The 21305-nt window shown below is 42.2% G+C and overlaps 2 protein-coding genes across 11 annotated transcripts in view; one reads left to right on the forward strand and one right to left on the reverse strand.

Annotated features, from left to right (window-relative positions):
• Window positions 1–965: 965 nt before the first annotated feature.
• On the reverse strand, window positions 966–14065 carry LOC111857229 (uncharacterized). Of its 5 annotated transcripts, none has more exons than XM_072715717.1 (5): window positions 6868–11223; window positions 6667–6710; window positions 4973–5014; window positions 2693–4005; window positions 966–2381 (listed from the first exon to the last, which is right to left on the reverse strand). In XM_072715717.1, exons 4-5 carry the CDS (start codon window positions 3860–3862, stop codon window positions 2070–2072), a joined length of 1482 nt encoding a protein of 493 aa, XP_072571818.1. In that variant the 5' UTR covers window positions 3863–4005; window positions 4973–5014; window positions 6667–6710; window positions 6868–11223; the 3' UTR covers window positions 966–2069. The 5 variants fall into 5 exon arrangements, with proteins under 5 accessions (XP_072571818.1, XP_023693627.1, XP_023693625.1 ...); XM_023837859.2 differs by having other exon boundaries at window positions 6667–6768; XM_023837857.2 differs by lacking the exons at window positions 6667–6710; window positions 6868–11223 and adding an exon at window positions 13726–14065.
• A 3355-nt stretch (window positions 14066–17420) lies between these two features.
• LOC111857228 (dysbindin-like) overlaps window positions 17421–21305 on the forward strand; it is a 29899-nt gene continuing 26014 nt past the window's right edge. For 2 of the 6 annotated variants that reach the window (XM_023837851.2, XM_023837854.2), the window contains exon 1: window positions 17424–17599. The gene's annotated coding sequence lies outside the window, so the exon portion shown is untranslated. Of the gene's footprint in view, window positions 17600–20511; window positions 20636–20749; window positions 20869–21305 lie in introns of all 6 variants that reach the window. The other 4 variants (XM_023837853.2, XM_023837852.2, XM_023837856.2 and 1 more) reach the window with 4 other exon arrangements.

A 21305-nucleotide genomic window follows, 5' to 3' on the forward strand; every position in this document is an offset into this window, starting at 1 on the left:
ACAGTCGTTTGGGTGATTAAAATATAATTAAGTGTATTTCGTAAATAATGGAGTATTTGTGGTGTTCAGTACCCAATGTGTAAGGTAATTAAATTTCAGTTCCATTTCACAGTTTTACGTGTGAAAAGACTTCCCCCTTGTGGTCCAAGTAATGTATTACCAAAGCTGCCCATCATCATAATGAAACAGGTAAAAAGTACAAGCAAATACCGTTTCAACTCACTTTTGGATACTTCCGCATCCATCCATCCATGCGTCTGTCCACCCATCCATGCATCTTCTAACCGCTTAGTCAGGGTTATGGTCGAAATCTGGAGCCTATTCCGGATAGCATGGGGGCATCCGTAAAGTCATGTATACTTGTGTATTTGTTTTTTAATAATTCTGTTATAACCTAGCTTCTGATTCTTCATTTTTTCAAGCGTCTTAGCCTGCTCACATCACAATACACATGCATGCTGTGATGTTGCTAATGCTACTGAAGACGTAACATCAAATATCAGTCTAAAAATGCAAAAATTGATTGGCAGATATCAAATCGCAACACTCAATGAGTAATCAGTACCTCTTTAATTAAAGCAATCATTTTGCTAAAAGAAAAACACTGATATAATTCGGACCTTCGTTAATAAAGTTTTATCGGTTTGCATTAAATTATTAGTAGGTGATTTTTTCTGGATTGTTCATTATTACATTATTAATGATGCTCCAAAAGTTTCCCGGGCACGTGTCGGGTCCCAGCCTCCGGTTCTGCGGTCCACACACATTTAGAACCACAATGATACACTCCTGGGAATTTGCAGGCGCCAGTCGCAGGGCACGAAGGGGAAAGCCATGCGACACGGGTGCGGACAAACTCCGCACACACAGCAAAATCTACGTATGTAACGTCAAGTCTGAGGTCTTACTGTATTTTTAATGTTACTACTATTCACTAGGTAGAATACTGAAAACCGATACACGTCTGGTATTTAAAAGTTTATTTATTTCGAACACAGTTACACAGTTCCATTGTTTAAAAATATACAATTTCATTTTTCAAATGAAAAATAGCATTTTCCCAGTGCACATTACTAAAAAGTTCTTTCGAGTCCACTGGGGACTCCCATCCCTGAATTCCACGCTTATTTCCCTTGATCCACGCGAGCACAAAACGGCTCATGAAAGTAGCGACTGCGCACTAAACCTGGATCGGCACCGTAACTGAGGCTAACCGCGCATCAGCCAATGCTACACTTTCATTAGAAGACAAAAAGCGATTGCTTCTTCTTTCTCCTTTATACGGAAGAGGATTATGGCCACCATGAAAATATTATTTGAATTCTGACTTTTTTTCTCAGAATTCTGACTTTAATCTCAGAATTCTGACTTTTTTTTTCTCAGAATTCTGACTTTAATCTCAGAATTCTGACTTTTTTTTCTAAACTCAGAATTCTGAGATTAAAGTCAGAATTCAAATAATATTTTCATGGTGGCCCTAATCCTCTTCCGTACCGTTAGCTTCATTGTGGAAAATGGGAGAGGAAATATTGCGCATTATTACAACTGCGTTACGCACGCGACGATATCGCAGTATAAATTCATCTCAGCGCTTTTGGCTAAAAACAACTATAGTGACCATAAAAACAGTGATGTGAACATAAATAAATCACTTTTACATTTCTGTATGACTTCAGTAACATTTTTAATATAGATTACAAATATAGATCACATATCAAACACTTCATTGATACCTCTAACAGAGTAAATTTGATCCTAGAAGAACACCATTGCTGGCTGGCCTGCACCACTGCCACCCCCCTGCTGCTTCCTGTCATGTGCAAAGAGCTGCTTCCTTGGCAATACAACATGATACATTCTAAGAACAGCGCCCTGCCTGCAGGCTTTAATCCTGAGTTTGCAGTGCGCTTCTGGCCCGCGTCGCCTTACCTGCACGCATAAACAGTGGAGGATCGAAAGAGACAATCTAGTCCTGTGCAAAGAGTGAGGGAAGTAGACAGAGACAGATCTTTCATGCCCAGTGGCAGTGCTTGAGAGAAGGGCTTGTTGGAGATGAAATGTGAGTTTAACTACTGCTTCTTCCTGTGCTTTGAGTTCTGAGGCGAACCTACCAGAGACCTGTCCTCTCCAAAGACATCTGGGGCTGACCAGTGCCTTTTCCGGGGCTGTGCTGCACATGTGTCTGGGCTTGGGGGGCTCTTGGTGGGCTCTGCCGAGGGCGGCGTTTTGGTCGGGGCAGGTGTGAGGGCGAAGCACACATCCCCAATAGCAAGCTGCCGGCAGCGGAGCCCATACAGACAGGCTGTTTTCTGAGGGTCACAAGAGGACCAGCCCCGTTCACATACGAAGAATGGATACTCCAGCAAGACTTCCAGTAACTCCTGGGGAAACACACAGACACGCACCCCGTCACAGTGTCCTTCAGAACACATATAGATGAGAATTAGGGTCATCTATAAAAAAATGAGAAAAGATGCTACACAAATAGCCATTGGTTCTTTTGCATGCATTGAAACGCTAACTGAAAACTCCTGCGAAAGTTTAAATTAAATGAAGTACAACTGCACAGTTTGAACATTTTTTTCGTGTCATGAACTGACGCTTGAGTGCTAAATTATTTAAACCAACACCCGAGGAGCACAAAAAAACACATGATGTACCCTGGTGATGTGTGGGTGTCATCACAGTTTACCTGAGTCAGGTGGTCGGTTAGGTGGACCTGCAGATGCATGTACCCTGGAGTCACACTGGGGCTGATGCCCAGCACTGTGCAGGAGCTCAGGCACAGCCCAGGCCTCGGGCTCCCCGACAACAGGAAGTCCTCTGTCTGCAGCTCCTCCACCCTTTTCAGTCTCCCACCACTTAGTTCCACAAGAGAACCACCTGCAAAGGGGGACGGGGCCTTGGATAGGTGCAGCTCCCCGCTAGCATCCCTGGGTTTGCACCATTGCTTTGTTTCTTGCCCGTCTCCAGCCCTGGCCAGCTGCAAGCGCTCATCCTGAAGGTCCCGAGAATGGATAGCAGGGGATAGTCCTGCAAGTCTATGCGGTGTTATGACTTGGGGGCTTGGCTCAGCAGCCTTCTGGGGTGGCTTTTGTGATACATGCACCAGCCTACGGGAGTTATGATTGTCTTCAGCAGTACTGGGTTCCCTTCTAAGGGAGGCAGTGCTGAACTGTACCTGGGGGTCCTTGTCATGTTGCAAAGAAGATGAGTCTTGGAGGCTTGCGGTGGGGCAGTCCTGAGCTGGCCCACCTTGGCTGATGAGAAGTGCCCTCTCACTGTTAGCCAGAGAACCCAGCTGGCCTGCTTTGCATGGCTGATTGACCTCACTCCAAGCTTCCCTCCAAGGGAAACCATTGGGCCTCCACTCTGAAAAGTATTTCTCACTATTTAAAGGCAGGACCCTGAGAGGTGATGTCACCCTGTGGTCCGAATGAGCAAATGGATCACTGAAAGGGTATTCCATGCCATGGGAGGCGGAGCCAGTTAGAGGGCGTGCTGCTGGAGCATGAGGCCACCTGGACTGTGGCTGTCTGGGATGGATCGGGTGCCTGGTCCCAGAATTCTGCTCTCTCCATGAAGACAAGCCATCTTGGTCAAAGGGAAAGGGGTTTGGTGCCATCATGGGACAAGACATGTACCAGGGTACTGGGAAGTTGGTTGGTGTCAGGGGAGGGGCCAGGGGAAGGTATTCAGCATAGGAGTCGGGCTGCCTGCTGGATTTCCCCCTGATGGGTGCACTGTAGGGTGCAGGCACCTTGAAGCAGTGGTCGGTGGAGCTGGCCTCTGCCGGCCTCTCCCTAGGTTCCCTCTTCTTTGGAGGGAGGCGCTCTGTACCTGGGCTGGGAGGGCGGTTCATCTGTGCACCCCGGGGGAGGGACTGTGGACACTTAGGTCACATGTGCTTCCTGGAAGCACGGATGCAGAAGGGCGACTCTTATCTGCCGTGACATTGTGAAAGAAAGGTCATTGGCCGCTTTCCTCTGAATACGAAGTCACTCGCTGAAAAAGAAGGAGTAATAGAGCACATATAAACATAAAAGGTAACCATCCATAAGCATTTAGCATTATCACCCACTGATCTGTCATAACCCTTATCCACATGCAGATTCATTAAGCTTTGTTGCATTCCTCCATTGCTTCCTGTATTATCACTGTTTCTCTGTTTACTTTTTCTTGTCACCTCTCAGGAGAATTGCTGTATAACTAGTCCTATGCCACATGAAGGCCAAGACTGGAACTTCCTGAATCAAACAGGACCCATCAAGCTGCAGATAGTTGCTGAACCCCAACCTGGCCTCAAAATATCACTTCCAACCTCCCGTATCTAAAAAGCCTCCTAAGGTTGATGATCTGACAAGTGTATTGAAGTCAGTGCTTCTCAAGCAGCTGTTCCCTCTTATTCAGAGACAAGCCAGCCCAAGCTTCTCCAAATTTTATTGTGCTGCTTGTCATGGGTGCAAAGAGATGCAAAGGAAATTCAGATCATACGGTGCATTCTGTACACCTTGCAATGGTGTTATTTTCTGCCAGAACAGAACTATATAAATAAAGTGAGAAAAAAAGGTATCTGATGCATGGTGCAAGTGTAAATGTATGTAGATGCATATAGAAAGTGGATTATACTGTCAACACGCAGATGTGGATTTTGACTTATAGTTCATATCATTTTTTACCCACCCTCCTACTCCCAGTTCCCAGTTAAATTGGAGCGCAGATCACTGACTTGCTATTAAACAAACGAAAGAATGTCACCCATAAAAGCAGTTCGATTAAAACATTTGCCTCCTAATTAGGACCATAAGCAAGGGCAGGGTACTACCCAAGTGACAAGCCAATATACTGATCCTACATGCTGCCTCTGCTGCTTGAGACTATAGGGTGAGGTGTATTACAGGAATCCTCTATCATACCTCTGCTGCTTGAGATTCTAAGTGTTGCAGGTATATTGTGTTTGAAGGCACTGTACCTGCTTGGTAGGATGCGGATTTCCCCATTAGGGCATCACAACCTAGGAAGAGATGCAACGTGGTGTAAACAGCTACAGCTGAATTACTTTGGAGTAAAACCTGTTCATCAGGTCGCATTTTTTGCATAGGTGTGGCCCAAAAACATTAGTGTAAGCTGTTCTTAGAAACTTCAAGCGACATGAATGAAAACTAACACAAAACAGCCATAAGTCCTTGAAAAAATGCAGTGTTGCGAAGATAATTAGTGCCTGTGTTTTATCTGTGAATACCAGGCACTTCCTAAAATAATTACAGTTTGGTATCTTTCCCAGGAACGCTGTTAGTGGGAGTCCATGACCTTCCCAACCTCTTCCTCATTAATCCGAAGGTGGTATCACAAAATCTTTGCCAAAAGAAATGTTTGAACTGCCAATATTTATTCACACTTCGGAAAGTCTTCAAATCCCTGTAATCCACAGACTGAATAACACACTTGACCGCACAATACTTGGCACCTAAGAATAATTCCCAGCAGCGGTGTAGCTAAATTATACCTTTTGACAAAAGGGAGTTAGATTCTAAACAAGTTCTGGCATGAGGTCGTCAGTCACTAAGCCCTGAAGTGCTACACTACCTGTGAATCATTTGCGAATGCGATGGCACTGTGCCAGTGGCAGACAGCACACTGACAGTGTGACAGAGTTACCTGACATAATTGCAAATGTTTCCACAGTGAATCTAAATGGAAAGGCTCCTTGAATCAATGACACTGGATAGTAATATTAACATCGGTATAGCGACATATGTAACTAGCTTATACAATACTCCTAGTATATGTAATGACTGGTTATGACAAGTTTATAGGTTCAAGTTCCAGGAAAGTAACTAATGTTGTGTTCTTGATTAAAGCACTCAATATAAATTATTCCAGTAACAGCTATACAAACAAAGAGGATTACCTGTGCAAAATGTTTTGGATAAATACCGTAAACACATAATAAACTATGTCACTCAGAGTTGGTTTGTGGCTGTGCAGGTTAGGACTCTATGCCCATGATCAAGACCACGCCAGTTCTAATCCCGTGGTTAGCAGAGTGATGTCACCATTGTGCCCTTGAATAAGGCTTGTAACCCTCCTTGCTCCAAGGATTGGCTGATCCTACTTTCTCACTTTTACGTTGCTTCGGATAAAAGCATTTCCTGAATCAATGAATGTAAGCAGAGCTTACATGTCTCTGGACATTTCATTCATCCCAGTTAATAAGTTCACCTGTTTAGAACTGGGCATGTTTTGTACTGAATTATTAGTTTAAAACGAGGGACACACTAAAATGTCATCTTGGAATGTCTTTCAGCAAAATCTTAGGACCACTGCACCGCAGGATGCTTCTCTTTTTCATTAGTATGATTTTGTTCCAACATATATTAGTTTTGAACTGTACCTAAATCACTTAATTGCAATTTGTTTGAACGAGCAGCACTATGTTTACAACAAACAGCAGCAATTGTGAACTGAATGGTTGAATGGTTAAATAGGTAGGCCTAATGGTTTAATGGTGAACTGAATGGTTTAAAAGCAGAAGGAATAAAAAAGAAAATTAATGCATGTAATTCACATCTACAACATCATCTATTGTGTTTAAGTTTAGTTTTTTTAAATTCATATAATTTTTTAAAATAAAAAAGCACTTTAGAAAAGACACTGACGCCAGACCTGTGCAGTTGTGTTGTACGAGACAAAGGTCATGAGCTCCTTCGCTGGTGAGGAAACACACAAAACTGCAAAGTGGGCTCACAGATCCTGAACCTCTACGCACTGCATTAAAAAAGGCAACAGTAAAGAGGAAATGCCATTCAATACAGCAGCTACAGCATTAAATTATCAACTTTAAAAGGAGGGTAGACATAGAAATACCTTCACCACTGCCTCGCAAACACAGCATCCTCGAGAATATGTTCGAATAATAACGTGTATCTCCAAAAAGGTCGCAGGAGCGAGGCTACCGACTAACCCGCTGGCTCTCTGAAGCTTTTCGCTTCTCAGCGCATTTGCGATGTCAAATCTGTCAAGAATCTGCTGCTCATTGCAAGGCACGCCGCCACCACAAGTACCCATGTGTATGTACATGCATACACAAACACACACCCACCTACACGCTCGTGCACACACCAAAACGAGCTCGCAGTCACGGTATTAGGAGCAGGGCTGCTGCTGACTCAAACCAAAACTGCCCCTCGAACCGCACACACTCAGACGTGTTTATTCTGCAAGTTCATTTCATGCAGCCAGCAAATGTAATACATGACTTTTATACAGCCGTCTAAATGCTAGTCATGTGAATCATATAAATCGCTGGTTTTTTTACGCAAACAAAAAAGCGATCGCTAAATATTCTTATGTTATGTTGTATATGTTTATATGTTTGTACTGTATCTAATGCCAAAACACGTAGGACCCTAGTTACAGAAAATAGTATGTATTGCAAGTTTATTAAAGTTTAATTAAAGTAGACATATCGAGCCCCAGCAGCTGAATATAACCACTATTGCATAAAGTTGTCAGTGATACTCAGTGTTCAGCTGCTAAACTGTCAAACCAGGCAAAGCGAGCTAATGTCAGTGAAGAGGACAGTCTAGATGGCAAATAAAAGGTTCATTATTATGGGGGCGATGCACTGCTCATCCCTGTGATTTTGAACATGCACATTTTAATCTATACATACTTAATATATATGTGATGCTTGGATTATTTTTTAAAGTACAGCTTTTAGAGATTGTCGTTGCTCATCCGGACTTTGTGTTTGTATCAATACTTCTTGTCACTTAAACAGACAAGTAAGAAAATTTTCTGCCGGATGAATATAAGACACATAGCACCCAAAAATGTATTTTTAATTTGGTCCACTTACTGTCACAGTATTCAGTTTGATGTTCAAACCAGAAATGTGCTCTATAAAAAGATACTACTAACTACTACAGAATACACAGCACAACAAGTCTATCTGCTGAGAAACGGCCCCCTCTCCAGGTGAAAGATTAAGTCGTTACAGAATAGTGCTCCAGGTTCATGAATGGAAAAAAGGATCGCCTGCTTTCGTTTAAATGTTATCCAGTCTGTGTTATTCTGTGCTTTCCGCCTGATTACTGAAGCGTACCATGACGAGGTTCCAGGCTCAGTACGTAAAAATGCAGGGTAACTATTAATTGGCTGTAAGTTTCATCATCATCCACGAGGTGTTCAAACATCATTCCCATGGGAAACCGAACGAAAGGCAACAAAAGGGGGTATTAAGCTTTTAATGCTGCTAATTCCAGAACCAACGCCTCACCCCACCCTGCCTCACTCCACTCTGTCTCACCCTAACCACACCCTACCACACAATCACCCTGGAGGAAGATACTAACAGTCCTACACAACGGTCGGGGTCTGCACTCTGGCCCTGGGGTATAAATAGGTGAGAAATGCTCACTAAAGCTGGATTCCAGGTGCTGTTAAAAGTGTGACCTACTTTGCACCCTTAGCTGCTTTGTTTGGCTTCTTGCACGAACTTCGACCACCAGGCCTGCAGAGAACGAGGAGCTGCACTCTGCTGGTCCTTCAGGTGGAACCCGGCCACCAGTGTCCCATAGGTATTAAAGCTGGCTAAAGGTGATCCAGACAAGCAGCCCATGATGAATGAAGGCCACATTTATTTAACAGAGCATCCCGCCAGTTTGCCGTCATGTAGCTAATGAGCTAATGAGTGGGTGCGATTTCCCAAATGTTTCCTTTGAGTTCATAGCCTCGTCCTGGGTGTTCAGCTTGAATTTCCAGCATACTCATTGCATACCCACACACATACATACATAAAATACATCTGAAAAAGCTCTTGGCTTTCTCTACCACGTGCTATGCGCTCTCTGTCTCTTCTGTGGCCCTACTCATAAGGCGCTGAGAGAGGTCACTGAAATGCTTGTCCACCGACGTGCCAAAGTTCACCTCCCTGGCATTCCAAAGACATTAGTCCATTTGAGGGCCATAGGCCCTGAAACAGAAGGTGCTACCAGTAACACGTTACCTGAGAGCATCGTATGTTGCTCCACCCTAGTTAAGTTAGAATTAGAATGACATCACATTTAGGTCATGTTACTGTAACATTTGATGTGTCTATGTGAAAACACTGGAAAACAATTCACCAACACAAAGGCCTTGATTTCCAACCATAAGACTCTACTGAAGCTCAAAACATATGCCAAGGCTTATTGAAAGGCTAAATTGTATCTAGAGTGTGTAGCGCCCATTTCTATTTAAGCATCTTTATTGGTTGCACTGTTTAGGCGCTATGCTGGCCTTATGGAGAGAAATCGAGGCCTAAGAGTCAATAATACATTCTTTGACCCTCAGCCTTTATCCCAAGAATATATCACATCCGTCTTGTACAATACATTCAGAGGTGGAAACTTCAAATCCAGAAAGTACAAATCCAGACTAAGATTTTGTTCAAACCAACCAGTTGAGTATTCTGTCAGTACGTTTACATGCACACTGAGAAAACTGAATGATTGTGTTAGTCTGACTAAAACCCGACTTTTAAAGTACAAGTAAACATGTTACTCCAGCTGAAATAGCACTAAATCGAATTTCTCAAAGTCAGACTAAGATACCCAGATAGTGTGATTGGAAGTCAATTTACTCCTGCATATATACGTTCAATTTGACTCAATCTGGCCTAGGCTCTCTGCAAATGCTCCACAGTTTCTCCCCCGAGCTTTGACAGAAGAAGCCATTACACCGAAGAAGCATGGAGGATGTACAGCAAAATTTACAGCACTATAAAACTGTCCGATTCACCGCTCAACTAAAGGACGCTTTTCCACCGCACCAAGTGCCGTACTTTTGGTACTTCAAGAAGGTACCAAAAGTACAATAGTTCAAGGTGTTTGTTTTCCACTGGCATAAAAACTGGTACTGGCACCAAATGACATCACAACGCAAGGCGGGGTATTTTGTACTGAATTTGAGAAATGTAGTATATTATACTGTAGTATATTATAGTGCTGGATGATGTGCAATATTAATACGAACATAACATGTCATGCACATCCAATCACTAGTCAGCTAGATTAAGATCAGGTTTTTTCTTTCCTTGAATTTGGTATGGATATTATAGCACAGGCAGTTTAAATCTCGTCAAAACATTTTTAACTCTGTCATAGGGAAAAAACTTAGCAAGTTTTGCAATTTTAATGATCATTTGTTTTTCAAGTTCATCTAGTATATGTATAAAAATCACTTTAAAATTTACCTCCTAGACAGGTTCATGAGAAATGTATGTTAAACTCCTTTTTTTGTTTCATAAGTACCCCGATATTTATTACGACAAAATTACATTGCAGTATTTGAAAATTTAAAATACCGTACTGTCATAGTGTATTATACAAAATACTTTATTATGCTATCCAGATCTTCTTGTATATGTTCTACCGACCAGATCTCAATTAAAACTTCTGTCACTTCATTTGTCCTCGTATCCATTACTATTAATTTTGTTATTATTTTATGTCAGTGATGTAATAGGTGAACCGGAAAAGCCCAATACTGACAAGCTGAAAGGAGCCATATTGCCACCTATCATAGCAGAGTCGGACATACTTCAGTCAATAAATCAATTCCCCTCCCGTGCATGTATACTGGGATAAGGACAGTAGTCCGATTAAATGGTGTAGTTGAGCTATAGCCGTAGCTTGACTTAGCCGTGCATGTAAAAGTACTGTGTGACGGTGACTCTTTGTACTCAACTTGGTTGGTTGAAACAAAATCTGGATTTGTACTTTCGGAACCCAACCTTTCCACTCTGAATACATGGTAGACCCTCCTGCTCAAACTCTGAGCTTGCATAGCTAACCCTCCCTCTTCAGTTCCCTGCCTTGCTCCCAACCTCTTCCCTCATGATCTTGTCATCAGGAGCTGGTGCTCTCATTGCCACAGCCTGGCTTTTGTTCCTGCTCAGGGAACACATAGCATCTACATATTTTTGGTATGTGGCTCTGTAGGTTAGGCGGCTGTGCCTTTGATAGACAAGTTGCTGGTTTTAATCTCATAGCGTAAGGAGTGATAACTGTTGGGCTATTGAGTAGCCCCCAAAAAATGGATAAACAGCTGACCCTGTTCTCTGGCACTAAGCTCACATGTATCAGGCACAGAGATATACTTACAAATCCTGCCGACAGTATATTGTATGGAAGGCAGACCAATGACATCTGTTTACATCACAGATTTATGGAAGTCACGGTTCATAGTCAGCTCCATAGATATTTTGGCAGTGTATACAGCTGGGCACCTTACCTATAGGAAAATCAGTATAATCTGGAGATTGTCTCACTAAGTCACTTATACAAATGATCAGAAGGCTATAGCTGCTCGAATTCTAAGCTAATTGGAATTTTAAAAATCTGCCACAGAGTGCTAATGTCATAGACAGTGTGAGCTCGGCCCCAGTCACCCAGCCTGCAGGAGGAACCAGCCATTCTCATCAGGGACAGAGCCCCCCCGCTGTCCTCCGCATCCCTACAAAAACCAGAAACACCCACTGACTCATTTACACATCATCCCAGCGTGCAACAGCGAGCTTCTGCAAAAATAAACCAGATAAAGGCACAGTGAATCCTCGTCGAGTTTGGGGTGGGGGTGGGGGGGGGGGGTGCTTTGTTATGGAAACGAACAACAGCGACCACCTTGGAGAAAGTGTCACCCTGCCAAGCCAAGCCAAAGTCCCCAGCCAAAAAGCCACAGGGCTTGTCGACGAGACTCCGCTGTGCCCATGTCCACCGCCCTGGCACCTCGGAGAGATGTGTCCTCACACATCTCTTACCACAATATCACCAGGACAGAGCTGCTCATTAAAATGTTCTCTCTAGGTTGTCTTCCATTTTACTACCACAGATATTTACGTTTATTGTTTAGCAGACACTTTTATCCAAAATGATATACATTTGAGAAAGCCGGGTCAGACTCTGCCTGGAGTGATTGGGGCGTAAGGTCCTTGCTCAGAGGCCCGATGCTGCGATCACTCTAACAGCCACGGGATTCAAACAGACTATTTTGTGACCAAGTGCACAAGTCCTGTCCCGCAGAGTCACAAACAGCCCCATCCAATACTTGCTCAGTAACGCAGGAACAGAATGCCCCAACAACATCTTTACTAGCATTACCTAAAATCTTGCCAGAACATTTGCTTTCTAGGTGGCACGTGTGACTTCAGCCACCAGGAACGACAGGCATCGGCAGAACTGGTTGGTGTGCATCACACCTTTCATTGTGCTATCTCAATCACACCTTTCATTGTGCTATCTCAATCACACCTTTCATTGTTAAACCGTACTACTTATTTGTACACTCAGTATACCCTTACCTCAAGTGACACGCACAGGTGACTGCATCCACACATTACTCATACTACTGCTACAACCAGATCTCCAGCCACTGAAACTGCAGCCACTTCGACGCATCGTTCAGCCATCTTGAATGCATCACATAAATGACATAGGTTTTATTGACTTTGAAACTTACAGCACTTGACTACCATGAGAAGTGATGACCTTGCTTTAAGTGAGCGAAAATCAAGCTCAATAGATGTCACATGAAGGGATTCTGTAGTTACAGGACAAATAATGCTATCCAAAAAAGTGTTGTTAAATCATGCCTTGTTTCGTTATTACTCAGGATTGCCTACAAAGAGACGTTGGCTTGTTTGAGCTTCTGTCAGACCAGAAGGATGGCAGCGTTCTCAATATCACTTACAGTTATAAATAGGTATTTTTACACAGCCGAAGGTGGATTCCCATTCAGCATGCAGTTTAAACTATAATAGATAAAATAGATCTAAAATAGACAGGCGGCTCAAAGGGACCTATGACCATGCGAAACAAGGAGTTAGAATGCAACAAACACCAAATATCTGCTGACCATGGTCTCACAGCCAAGGACAACAGTGGGGGGGGGGCAGCCTTGCTTGTTTGTTTGTTTTGACCATGTCTTTTTCATAAATTCCATGGGGTTTACCCTTGAGTACAGAGTATGCAGATTAAAGGCTCACTTCCCCTTGATCTTGATATCACTAAAACTGTTGTTGTTGTGGTGATGGCTTGTGAGCCGGCAGTGTGTGCAGAGCGGGAGAGGGCTCGGCTACATCCATCCTGTCAGAATGGAAATCAGCCCCTGGGATGTGGAGGTGGACAGGGGGGCGGTGCTGGCAGCCATCGCATGCTGCCGCTGATAGGCGATGTGCGAGCGCCTCACATTCACATCCCTATATCTGTACTTGTGAACGTCCTCATTCCTCTCCCTGCATGATTACCACCTCCGCCTCTTCTCTGTCTCTTTCCCCTAGTTGTCCATGTTTCTGCCTACATCCACATCACCGTCAGTGTCCTTGTATGTTCTGCCACCTGCTGTGTATCCTGTCAGTGCTGTCAAGGCCCCACCATGTCACTATGGCATGTATCCGTCACTGTCCCTGCTCAAATATCCTGTCCCTTGTCCTCTTGTCCACATCACCGTCCTATTCTCCCAGCTGTACCTGCACTGTCCACGGCCTCACTTCCTGTGCCTGTCGGTGCCCGTCTATGCTGCTGTCTGCGGTGCCCCAGGAACCGCTCAGCTGTGAGAGGAGTCAGTTTGCCTGTTTCCACACGAAGACTCGCTTGCACGGTATTCTTCTTAAGACAAACATGCCCGTGTCCAGACAGACATACACCCACACAGAGTATAAGTACAGAAGTCAAAGTGGCTTACCTCTGCGGGTCAGTACTTAAGCATGCTGAGCAGAGAGTCCTCATTGGCGCCAGGGAGGGCACAGTAGATCAGAGTATCCAGATCTGATACACATAGCCTCTATATGTCTCTCCCTCCCTCCCTTTCTGCTTGCTCGGCCAGTATGACTGCTCTCCCTCTCTCTCTCTCTCTCTCTCTTTCTATCCCTTCCCCCCTTCTCTTTCGCTCTTGTCTTTCCTTCACCCTTTCAGCTGCTCACTCACCCAACAGAGAGCTCACTCTCCCTCCCTCTCACTTTCTACTCCTCTCTGCCTCAGTCTCTCTCTATCTCTCTCTCTCTCTCTCTTTTCTCTCTCTCTCTATGGGTGTATAATTAGATGTGACTCCGCTGTGATACTCCTCAGGCTCACCGTGGGAGGACTGAGGCCCGCCCGCTCTGGCGCTCCTCCTGGATAAGACTCCCTCTTAACCTCCCCGCTTACCCGGGCTGGGACTTGGGTCACCGGCTATGGCTCAGCCACTGGATCTGCGCTCAAGGTGTGTGGACATCTCCCAAATGATTCCCAAGCACAGGTCAAGATGTTCTTCTCATGCACTGCTTATTCATTTATAAGTAACTAAGGGACTATATATAAACACCTAATCTTATTGTATTTGCCCATCCACTGAGTCACTGTGCTAGGTAAAATATTTAAAAATAAAAAAGATTAAACATATTAAACAATGAAAACTTATGTTTAGAACATAAATGACCTGGCAGTTGGGTTAAAAATGACAGTGAATTTTTGATGACGTGTATTAATTATATGACATTATATCTGATTTTGATCTTGTTGTTCCTCTGATTTGTTTATTTAAGCTTCGGCATATGTATGTGCAGAAATGTCGTGCCAAATCTGCGTCGGCGTTAAGAAAACAAACCCTCTATCAAGGCTGCTTAAGCCTGTTACATTGGCAGTACAGACAAGGCAGACTGACACCTTCATACATATAAAGCTCATTTTAATTTAAGGTCTGCCTGTTGTAAACTATCATTAAATAACTGTCATTAAGTACCAGAGTTGCTCGTACCTTGAGGCACATTGAAGTTATTTGAATACCCATGCCTGTATTTCCTGGAAGGTCATCCTGAAATACCTGAATATCTCTGTACTCCTGTTCTTATTTAATTTTATTCTATTGTTTCTGGATCTAATTTACTCTGTTTTTATCTTTTTAAATGTGTATCACCATCCTTTCTGCATACCTTTGCTGCTGGACTAAGGAAATTGTACCCTAGAGGGATCAATAAAGCTATATCAATCAATCAGTCCTACATCAGACCAAGGTCAGGTGAAGCTTACTGACATTCAGGATTATATGTCCAAAAGAAATGACCTCAGTGCATCTAAACATGATGACTTTGTGGCGCTGGGATTTTGGAGTGACTTTACACTGACATGCTTTATCTTGCTGTGAGCAGACTGGCGAATAGGACAGCATCAGCATATGGGAGATGCACAGACGAGAAGACAAAACCAGGTCAGAAGGGGCTAGCGATAGGTGCCAGGTTAGCCGTGTAGGTGTTCTGGCTGGGGGTGGGAGAAAATAAGACTGAAAGTTATATAATGACTCGGAGCTGGGAGTATGTGAAATGAATGAGCGTGATCCTAGGCTAACCTTACAGACGGTGACAGCACTACCTCCAGCCGAGGTAGCTTACTGACCTAAGTATCACTTCCATAAAGCAGGTGTCTTTAAAAAGGTATCACTGAGCACCAGGCCACAACCAAGTCAGCGACTCAGCATGCGACTGCTCAGTCTAAATTTGCGTCTTTTTTACCATCTGCTGCCCCAGAAAAACAAGGGGAACCATGTGTTATTCGCCGTCAACATCATTCCACTGGGACTGAGTGCGGGGATGCGCAGATACAGGGCTATGCTGGCTAAACGGCGGGACAAGCCATACTTGACACTCAGAGTCACGCAGCTCCTGAAAGCCTTGTAGTCTGCTTCATTAACACAAGCTGCTTCTTTGTTGCAACATGAAAGGCCTGTTTATGAACTAAGACCTTACACTGTCTACTTTTGCTTTTGATAAGACGGTTTGTCATTTTTAGGTGCTTTTCAGGCTTTTTTTAATGACTGCACAAATTTTTACCAAATTCTTTCTGCACTGACAAGAAACAAGAAGAGAATTTTTTCCTGGAAAAGACTCACTCAGACTCTGAGCACTAAACTTAACAACCATTCTCAGACCCAAATTTAACAATTATATTATGTGTGATTATAGTCAATTCTGTACACCATACATTTATTCATACTACTATTATCATACCAAGATGTATTTAACATGTGAGAATCTCTTGTACATCAGGCAGTGGGTAAAAGAGCTGCTGATTTCAGCAAATCTAGACGCCAGGAACTTCTGCATGCAAACTAGGTATCACAGCAGTGACTCTGTGGAACCATTTCTGTCACTATCACCCTTGAGGACAAACAGACCTGCGTAGTTCTAACCTTCAATTTTCATTTACTTTTTGAATAGTTACTTTATTTTGAATAAATCCAGAAAAAGTCAGACTGTATTTCTTTGAAATATATACATTAAAAAGCTTAAGTTATGTTCGAAACCCTTTCAGATTCAGGCAATCAGAGAATAATGGCAGCCCTATTCTAAAATAGGTGGTTCTTATATATTTCATCTCGATCTTCATGGGTGACAGAGAAACACAACAATATCCAGGCGAGAGAAATTTCTGGAATCACAGCACAGAATCAGCCAGCATCCAACATCCCTGGAGCAGTTGGAGTTGAGGGCCAACTCTGCGTGGCCCAGGGTTCGAACTCTCAGCCTTCCAGACACAGATCCTTAATCCGCTAAAATCACATCCATTAAGCCATAAGGTTATATCACATGGTTTATTTGCAATTCGTTCCTAAGTAAAAGATGCAAATTGTAACACAAGATGAGTCAGAAACCATAATGAAGTGCAGGTGTAAAAAAGTACCGCTTTAGTAAGCACTCAGTGCACATTCTCTAGAGATCACACATCACCTGAATTCATGGTGCAATTACACAGGCAAAGGGCGACAAAAACCCCATGATCAGGCATAGAATGCATCTATATGAATCCATTCTAAAGTCAATTCTGAAACTGGTACTACAGTCAGCGGAAGAGGAGGAAGAAACATTGAGGACCATTCATGCAGAGGGTGTTATAAGGAAGCTCCGCATAATGTGGCATCACTGTTTTTCTGGTGAAATCCCCGAGCTTCCATATCACAGCCCCTCTGTTCATGGTGTCCTCCAGAACAAAGTAAGTCCTTTTTTTGGCATAAAACTGTGTGAAACAGCTTATTAGGAATCACTTGAGTTTTTTTCTTGTCAGAAAGTAAATATGTGAAACAGCTATCTAGCCTCTTGGCATAACTGTGTGTGGGAAGAGTACTGACTGCACCAGTAAGTCCCTGATATGGAAATATCTGTTATTATCATAGGAGCCAGCCAGTGAATGGCATGCTTTCATAAGAGATTGGGCTAATGCCTTAATGGGCAGTTTTAAAGAAAAGTCATTTCTGCCATTTAAGGTGCAGTGAAATCCTAAATCACGTCAGTTCAATATTATGCAATAGATAGGAATCCTGAGAAAATATTTACCTCATTCCAATTTCCTATGAAAAAGATAAGGATATCATTGAAGCTGCGGAATTTTGACAAGCGCTTGCCCTGAACGTTTGTGAGACTGGAGTGTGTGTTTAACAGTGTTCTCAGGGCAGTTGTGCATTTGTGTAAGCAGCAGATGCAATTACCACACTGTGTCATAGCTCCTGCACAACTTCCTGAAAAACCCTGAGCACACTTCTTACAGAACACCAGGGAGCATTTCTCATGAAGATCGTGGATGATTTGGAGGTAAGTAACAAATCCGTGCTGTGGTGATGATCTGATCCACGATGTAATGGGGGGAAAGCTGGAGATACACAAACGATCATTCTGTACAGGGTTGGCAACATTTCTATGACTGTAGGTGAATTTCTTATAGTAGCACAATATGGGAGTGTAACTGAGCCAACTGCAAGACTCAACGTGTTAGTTTTTTTAAAATCTCATTTGAAATGTGTCTTGACAAAAACAATATCAAATAAAACCACAGCTTTTTTCAATTTTGTCAGCTATTTTGTGGAAACATAGATTCCTTTTGTGACTCATTCTGACTTCTCCATACTTATGATATTTATCTTCATTTTAGCACTATACAAAAGAAACTAACTAAAACGTGTACCATGTGGGAGTGCTTTAGAAATGCAAAAACAGTAGTACTAAGCATAATATTGCTTTTGAGGATCACATGATGGAAATGAATGATAACATTCTCAGACTTTCCTTTTGTTAAAAAAGTAATGATTTTGTTAATACTTTGGTTGCTTGGATCAATCAAAACCATCACTCGCCAAAAAACTGTTTTGCTTATGTCTGATAATTAGGTTATTAAAATGTTTTAGCAAATCACATCTCAGTATACAGGATGTATTCATCTATTCTTAAACACAAAATTCTTAAATGTACAAGAACATTTAAAAAATAACATTACAAATACAAAATGTCTGATTTTCATTTTCATGTTGCAGTTTTGTAAAGAGAACCCCTCGTATTTTAATATTTTATATGGTTTTAACATTTTTAATAGTGAAGAAATGCTTTATGTTAATGACCTGATCTTTAACAACCTGATCTTTCTTGCAATGGTTAACATAGACTGCCCTACTTACAACAATCACGGTGTACATATTTTCCAAAATGTTTAAAATCATTTTCCAAAATAAGTACCCTGTAATTGTTGCTGGCACTGGAATGGCAATCGCTTGTGTAATGTGAAGTTATAGCATAGAATTTTGATTTGTCAGGGACACGAAGCACTGACTCTGTTCCTTATGGTACTATTATGAGTTGCTTCTAGTTTTTAGAACAAATTTCCACAGTGTAGAGAAAATATTGGCTCATGCTCATATCAAGACTTGGCCACATCTTGGCTGGCAGTCTCAGTTTCAACCACACCTCCCCTGCAGCATAAAGGACACAGCAGCGGGGATGTCAATGTCACTTTGTAAATGTCATCGAAACACCAGAGACTGGACCAGGGCTGTATTTGATTATGTTTATTTCACTTAACGGTCACAGTTTAAGAGACAGGTTCACATATAAGTACTTTAGAGTAAATTTATTGCAGGGACAAGAAATAGAAAAGCTTGATGACAGACTAAATTATGACATCATCATTACTCACATCTCCCTTGTTGCTGGGAGACTTGCATTGTCCAAACATAATAAAACATGTATATATCATTAAGATGAAAAAGGCCTTTATGTCAATTCAAAGCTAAATAAAACAATATTAAGGAATATTAAGACATTTTGTATGACTGTATGACATAGTGATTAAAAAATGAAAAATAGAAAAACAAAAACAGCAAGATATTTATGCGAGAATATGTTGCTGTTTATTTTCTGATCAAACGCATATGGCTCCAATTCAGTTCTGCCATGTATGGAAAGCCAATAGATTAAGGTGTAACCAGACAGCACCTCCAAACAAACAGCTCATTTAGCACTGGAAACATGACTTGCTGACTCAGATTGAGGCGGTTAAAAAGGCAAATTACTTTTAAGAAAAAAAAAAAGTCATTTTCCAGAGACACCAGAAATCGGAACTATAAACTTAAAAGTCATGCTTCTTATCAAACTGCTTCTTATAATCATTTTAATTATTTCATATTTAGCTGCATATAAATTATGTGCCTTTGACTTATATGTATATGGATGCATATGTAAATGTTTTGTACTTTAAATTATGAAGTACCATTACATAACAAAAATGAACTACACAAGAATGAGATGATGCAGCAGTTTGCGGGCATTGCATGTGTACATGCATGTATATGTATGTATGCTCATTTATATTGTGCATAAGAATATTAGTGTATCTTGCGTGGGTGGGTTTATGTGTCACAGCTTGGTGTGAGTTTGTGTGTGTGTATGTGTGTGTCTGCAGCTACTGGAATCAGATACCATTTTATATTCCAATGCAATCTTTTTATAGGTTTATTTATTCGTGACACAACCGTTAAGGTATTTGAAGGTACATTATTGTTTGGGTTGGCTGGTTTATCATGTCACCGTCAAAGAAAATAATAATAATACTTGTGAATTTTAAGCGTCGCCTTGTAAACTTGTATAAAAGGTCCTTTCATGACAGACAATGGCAGGTAGTACAATCCTCCATGTTTTCATCTCCATCCTGGAAAAGGGAACCTCAGCACAGAGTAGAACGTCCCTCTCTCTTCCTCAGAGGTTGTTCCCACCAAGAAGGGTTTCACTTGTCTTACAGTGTGGAAACAGGCAGGCATGGCAGCTCGATGCAGAAGAATAACAGCACTGCCTCATAGGGGAACCTGTGGCCCTCATGGTCCATGAAACAAAAGATGATTTTGTCCTTTAGTTTCACAGACGTCGTCGTGAAGGTCATCTGCCACACTGTGAGTGGACTTAAGTGGCACATAATTCCAGAACTTGGTACATATATCAACAACAATGGTTATTGCCACCCTCGAAACATGAGGGTGAACGCTGCACAGAGAACAGGGATAGTCAGAGAAACAACCTCGCCCAAACTTAAAAATCACTTAATAGGACGTATGACGCATCTAAATAAATGCATCTGTGTGGCGTAGCCCAAAAAATGCATGCTGTTCTTCAGGTATTAACCAGCATCTGGAAGCGGCAGGTTTGAGAGCTGTCAGATTGATTAGCCTCTTCTGCTTCTCCAGGATAAAACCTCAGATCATGTGCAAACATTATGATGAGATAAGAAAGTCAAAACGCCGCAGGTGGCGTTTGCTATGTTTGTTCAAAGCAAAGATGGGAGCAAGAAAAGGAGGAAATGAGAAGCAGGTGCTTTTCTCAGCTCTTTCTTATATTCTGTCTTCCAGAAGGGTCTATTTACATTGCCCAAACAAAAGGGTGTTTGTGAGACTAACTCTCCCCCTCTCCATGTGTAACATGCAGAGCAGCGCTGGCTGGATTTCATCGTGTGACTCCCCAGAGAGAGTGGGCCCTTCTGGCATTTATACATACCTCATAATTTACAGCAGAAACACTAAAGATTCTACGAGCATAAAAGGAGCGTGAGTATGAATCTGCTGTGTTTGTGGCTGTGCGGTAATGTTTCTTCCCCACACACCTGCCCTACTGCCTTTCAAAAGAATTCTTCAGGTCTTCACAGGTGGTTTAGCTAAAGCTCACCTGAAAGCAAAAGAATTGATCGTATTTTTAGAAATGCACCAATATTCTAGTGTTGCATTTTTTTCTTCTTATCATTCATTTCATGGAAATCAAAGCTTTTTTTCCTCACAATACTAACTGCTCCCATTTTATATAATGTTTATTAAAAGGAATTTTAAAAATCTGAAACCTCAGGATAGTTGTTTTGAGATGTTGGAAGAGGTTGAAAGAAAACGGTATAAAAGGGTCACAAAACACATTTAACTGGTTTGGTTCTGACTAATACTCTTGAAATTACTCATCAAAGTCTAAGCGGAAGTATCAAACATTTTCAGTGCTT

The sequence above is a fragment of the Paramormyrops kingsleyae genome, chromosome 8 (assembly GCF_048594095.1).
Source record: "Paramormyrops kingsleyae isolate MSU_618 chromosome 8, PKINGS_0.4, whole genome shotgun sequence".
NCBI classification, from domain to species: Eukaryota; Metazoa; Chordata; class Actinopteri; order Osteoglossiformes; family Mormyridae; genus Paramormyrops; species Paramormyrops kingsleyae.